At 45.1% G+C, this 6000-nt stretch overlaps 1 protein-coding gene across 3 annotated transcripts in view; it reads left to right on the forward strand.

Moving 5' to 3' along the window:
- The window catches only part of LOC122945139, a 52125-nt gene extending 49485 nt beyond the window's left edge, over positions 1 to 2640 (forward strand). For 2 of the 3 annotated variants that reach the window (XM_044305153.1, XM_044304440.1), the window contains 2 exons: positions 1054 to 1140; positions 2084 to 2640. In XM_044305153.1, coding sequence (XP_044161088.1) covers positions 1054 to 1140; positions 2084 to 2181 — 185 coding nt within the window. In that variant the 3' untranslated portion in view covers positions 2182 to 2640. The other variant, XM_044305927.1, reaches the window with a different exon arrangement.
- The last annotated feature ends 3360 nt before the right edge of the window (positions 2641 to 6000 follow it).

Here is a 6000-nt window from a genome sequence, read left to right on the forward strand (position 1 = left end):
CTCAATAAATAAATGAACAAGTCTTATATTTTTTGACTCATTTGTTTGTTTTGTCTCTTTATGTACTTTTAGGACTTGTGTGAAAATCTGATGCAGTTTTAGGTCAAATTCACGCAGAAATATGGACAATTCTGAAGGGTCCACAAACTTTTAAGCACCACTGTACATGAGGGTTTCAGTACCTTTACCTGATAAGTATTGATTCATTATTTCAGGGTTACAATGGTGCTTCAATTCTGCCATTGCACCAGGAACCGGCTTCTTGTGGGTTTGAATTTGTACCATTGTGGTTCATGTTGCCACTGTTCCGTGCGTCTTAGCCTCGGTTACGTGTGGGTGTGTATTGGTGCCAATTCTGTATTGCAAGGGTTAATGGCTTTGTGTGTGCATCTGACTAATGAGTTTAAGTCTGCAATATAGTTCCTGCCCCTGACTGTGTAACTTCAGTTTCTGTTGGATAATTGCACCTTCTGTCTGTGTCTGGATACTGTGGAGTCTGTTTGCTATGCGCTTGAGTCTGTTCCATGGTCTGAATTCTGTCCTAGTTCTGTTTGCCAATGAATTCCCAAGTTCTAGTTTTTCTTTGATCAGTCTTACCAAGTTTCTGCATCTGGACATGCTATATCTGAACTGTGTTGTAAAGTTATGCGCCTCAGTTTCTGCTCATGTATGAATGTTAAGTATGAATGGGTTCCTGAAGCCTATTCGTCTGTCAGTGCTCCGTGGTTTGTCTCTTGCCTTCATCTTTGTCTGCTTTTGGATTTCCCTGTTCTCTGCTTGGTTCTAAATTAATGCCTTGCCTGTGCTTCTAGTACTTTGCACTAGTGTAGCGGCACTAGCAACCAGACCGCTACTATCCCAGGTAACGCTCTGGTTCCTAACCCACAGTGAAGTCCACATGCCTGTACAGGAATTATAGGGTGATTACTGGGAGGCACCAGAATAAACGCCCTTAGGGTTAGTCCTACGCCAAACTAGTTAGCACACTGGGTCCACAGCCATTAGACAGTAATATTCAGTTCGTAGACAATGAAGTGTTTTTCTTTTTTTCAGACTACGACATCCGGGTGATTTGGAAGATGTACTTTGTGGCAGCATTGATATCCCTGTTTCTACGAGTGGTGCTCATCATTTTATTTTGTAAGTCCCAGGCTCTATAGTGCAAATGCGATAGACAAGAAGTAGACAAATTAGAGGTGATTTCCGGGAAAGCTGTGTGCACAATAGAGGAAGAGGAAGGGCAATATGGCAAATATCACTTAATCCGCGAGAGAACGGTCATTGGTAATGGACGTACTTTTCAAAAGCCCCATCGTACATGTGGGAATATCCTGCAATCGGTTAGAGATGAGCCATCAAGTCTACATGAATCAAATTTGTTACGAATTTCCCCAAAAATTTTATTTCAGCAAATCTGAAACTTTTGTGATTTGTCTCACACAAATATCTCAAAATGGAAGCCACCATTTTACAGATCAGAAGATTTAGGACATTTTGGGCACTTTAGATTCGGAACCAATTTATTCGGATGGGATCGTATCTGACTCCAGATTCTAACGAATTAGACCTGAAACAAAGTTTAGGAAATGTGCTCGTCTCTGGTCGGTGTTTATACTAATTTGAATTGCAATGGGCAATTTTAATCAGGGGAGGGTTTTAAAATGTCCCAACAATTTTGGATTTAAATCTGGAAAGTATGAATGCCCCCCTTCCCAAATTGATCATTTATACCCTTTTAGGGTGAACACAGTAATAATCTAAACTGACAGAAAATTAATCCCATAAAACATATGGATCCAGTTATATGCACTCACCTAGAATCACCATAAACAGTATACAGTGGAAAAGCTATTTTAGGGGCGGATTCAGGTAATGTGAACAGAAATAGATATTTTTTTCCAGGATTGTAACGTTCAAAATTTACACTGAAGTTCTCAAAAGTCTTCACAAAAGACAAATTAGTTTGTAGGATTAAAAAAAATATATATAATAATTATAATTTGTTCATGCAGTTATAACAGATAAAAATTATTTCAAATATTTAAGGACATTTTAATTCACATATTGATTTTTTTTTTTGTAGATTGGAGACGGAAGAGCAAAAATGAGACAAACAACAACCCAAAAACCGACCCAAACTCCTTACTGAGGCCACAAGAGCCTCCGCCAGCGCAGCCCTGACGGGACTAGAATTTTTAGGATTTTCAAGGATTTCATTATTTATGTTTGCCGTTTTAGAGGCCCTTTTTGGCCATTTTTATAAATTGTAAAAGGTGTAAAAATATGTATAGGTTTTGAGAACAATCTGGAGTATTATTTTTCTAAATTGTGTACAAATTCTTTATTTTCATTTTTATTTAAAAAGTGTTTGGCATGTTTTCACAAAAGTGATCAAGATGTGATGGGGCAGAGTTATTTTCTGTCCAAGTGTATAGTATGTAAGACTAATCTCAGGAATGGAGATATGTTACACAGGAGTACCTACCTCAGGTACACTGTGCTTGTATATGTGACTATGGTTTTCACCTTCTATCCATTATATATGTTTATATCATTTAATCAGTCTCCGAATATGGATTCATTAAAGGGGTAGTGAAATTTTTACAAAGGGCCCTGAATGGATTAAAAAGAATAAACGAAGAACTATTGACCTCAGGATTCCCCACCACTGCCGTTTCTACCCTTCCTGATCCTCTGCTGGTCCCTTTCGACACATAGGAAATGACAGCCCAGCCAATCATAGGCCATTGATTGGCTGAGCTGTTATTTCCTGTATGACCACTGGGAGTCTGGAAGGAATGGGGGAAAAAGTGGTCCAAATGGAGTCTTATGTATTTATGATTGTTAGTCAGAGGGTTTTGATGGGGTTCTTGGGGAAAGCACATGTCAATGAGAGAAGCTGGAATGTGTGGTATTACAAATGTTCAGTATAAAGACCAGCAGGAAAAAACATTGGAGGAATCTTATGTGGGGGACTGCTCTGGGGTATTGTCTCCTCTGGAAAGCTGAAAGGTCCATAAATACTGTACTTTTTGTGGAATGGTCTCCATTCCAGACAGACCTTCGGTGTAGACTACTGTAGTAGCTGATCTGGTGCTGCTGGCAATTGCATGGTGTAGCAGCCAAAATATTAGGTTGTGAGGGCAGGATAAATCCCCCCAGAAGATCAGCGTGACAGCTTTAGGAATATGGCTTGGTCCTTAGGTGCAATAAGGGTCTGGTGTAGGAAGAGCCACATTGGGAGTAGCGCTCTACTGGAATCCAAGGTTTCTGGAGATGCAGTAGGTTCTGGGTGAGGTGATTAGATGTAGTAAGGTGAGTACTGGAACTTCTGGGAGACACCTCATCCTCATTCCCTGTGCCAAGAGGTGTGCTTCATGAATTTGCTGCCTTGTCATTAAAGGAAAGATGTTGGAAGGATCAACAATATTAAACCAGACAGACAGTCTAGTAGGACTGTCTTGTAAAAAAAGAAACTTTTATTATTTATGCACATGCACCAAAGGGCATGGGAGGCAATGGAAAGCTAATGAACTGAGGGGCTAGACCCCACCCCTTTGTGCTCTCGAGTAGGGTTGAGCGAACCCGAACTGTAAAGTCCAGGTTCGTACCATCGTGCCTTATGGCGGTGGCTGTCCCACAGTATGTCGTGCCCAGCCGCCACTACTTTTCAAGGCGAGACATCCCTTCCCTGAACAACCAAGTAGGGGTCAAAATCAGGTGTGCACTGTGCAACGCCATCTGTGGCAAGGTGCACCTGACTACAGATACGTGGACCAGTAAGCACGGTCAGAGCTTTTATATCTCCATAACAGCACACTGGGTAAATGCAGTGGCGGCTGAGCCTGAGGCGGATAGCAGTTTGGCGCATGTCCTTCCACCACCAAGGATTGCAGGCCTCCTACTACTCTGCTTCCTCATCCTCTACCAGCTCCTCATCCGGCCAGCGTAACACCTTCACCACCAACTTCAGCACAGCCAGGGGTAAACGACAGCAGGCAGTTTTAAAACTCTGTTTGGGGGACAAACCACACATCGCGCAGGAGCTGTGGACGGGCCTTTAACAACAGACCGATGAGTGGTTTGTGCCAGTCAGCCTCAAGCTCGGCCTGGTGGTGTGTGATAATGGGCGAAATGTCGTAGCAGCTCTGGGACTAGCCCATTTGACGCACATCCCTTGGCCTGGCGCATGTGCTGAATTTGGTGGTGCAGAGATTCCTTAAAAATTACCCGGACATGTCAGAGCTGCTGCATAAAGTGCGGGCCGCCTGTGCGCGCTTTAGCTGCTGCTGCTCGCCTGTCTGCGCTGCAGCGTAACTTTGGCCTTCCCGCTCACCGCCTCATATGCGACGTGCCCACAAGGTGGAACTCAACCTTGCACATGCTGGCCAGACTGTGCGAGCAGCAGCAGGCGATAGTGAAGTTTCAGCTGCAGCACGCACGGGTGAGTCGCTCGGCGGAACAGCACCACTTCACCACCAATGACTGGGCCTCCGTGAGAGACCTGTGTTCCTTGTTGCGCTGTTTCAAGTACTCCACCAACATGGCCAGCGCCGATAACGCCGTTCTCAGCGTTACTATCCCACTTCTATGCCTCCTTGAATAAACGCTCCTGACGATGATGGAAGAGGATGTGGCACAGGAGGAGGAGGAGGAAGAGGGATCATTTCGTAGGGTTTCCGGGCAGTCATTCCCAAGTGGCTCCGAGGGTGGGTTCCTGCACCCACAAACCCAAGGTACACAATTGTCTAGCCAGGGCACAGTTCTGGAGGATGAGGCGGTTGAGGATTAGGAGGAGGAGATGGAGGAGGAACCATGTTCACAGCAGGGTAGCACCCAGACCAGCTCATGGCCACCACTGGTGCGTGGATGGGAAGATACAGAGGACACAGACGATACACCTCCCACAGAGGACAGCTTTTCGTTGCCTCTGGGCAGCCTGGCACACATGAGCGATTTCATGCTGCAGTGTCTCCGCAACGACCGCCGAGTTGCCCACATTCAAGCTTGTGCTGATTACTGGGAGGCCACGCTGCTGGATCCCCATTACAAGGACAACGTACCGTCCTTAATTCCGTCACTGGAGCGTGATCGTAAGATGCTCGAGTACATGCGCACGCTGGTAGACGCACTGCTGGTGGCATTCCCACCTGACAGCGGGGGCCCAGTGGAAGCAGAAGGCAAAGGCAGAGGAAGAGGTCAACAATGCAGCTGGGGCACCGCCAGCACCTCAGAAGGCAGGGTTAGCATGGCCGAAATGTGGAAAAGCTTTGTCAGCACGCCACAACAACCATCACCACCAGCTGATATGGAACGTCTTAGCAGGAGGCAGCATTTCACCAACATGGTGGAGCAGTATGTGTGCACACGCCTACAAGTACTGAATGACGGGTCTGCCCCCTTCAACTTCTGGGTCTCCAAATTGGGCACATGGCCTGAGCTTGCCCTTTACGCCTTGGAGGTGCTGGCCTGCCCTGCAGCCAGTGTATTGTCTGAACCTGTGTTCAGCACGGCAGGGGGCGTCATCACAGACAAGCGCAGCCGCCTGTCCACAGCCAATGTGGACAAGCTCACGTTCATTAAAATGAACCAGAGTAGACATGTATACCGGCACTAAGCAGCCATTGTTATACTGCAGCACAATTGCTCATGTTTGTATTTTGGATATTTCACACTCTTTTGGAGTGTACCTTATTTTACAAAATGTCATTAAAACCAAAAACCTGTGTGGCTATCTCGTCCTCCTCCACCGCCGCTTCCACCTACTCTGCTACGTCCACCGCCTCCTCAAACTCCTACTCCATATGGAACTCCACCTCATAAATCCATTATTTATTTATTTTTGTGCGTTTTTTATTTTATATCATTTCACTACTTTGTCTTTTACATTTTCTGGTGGAATTCCCCAATTTTTGGCTGTATAGTACCACTGCTATACCTAGTATGATGGTTAAAAAAAAAAAAAAATTGTCATTAACCTTTTCGGGTGAAATTCACCAA

This window comes from Bufo gargarizans, chromosome 1, assembly GCF_014858855.1.
Source record: "Bufo gargarizans isolate SCDJY-AF-19 chromosome 1, ASM1485885v1, whole genome shotgun sequence".
Classification (NCBI taxonomy): domain Eukaryota; kingdom Metazoa; phylum Chordata; class Amphibia; order Anura; family Bufonidae; genus Bufo; species Bufo gargarizans.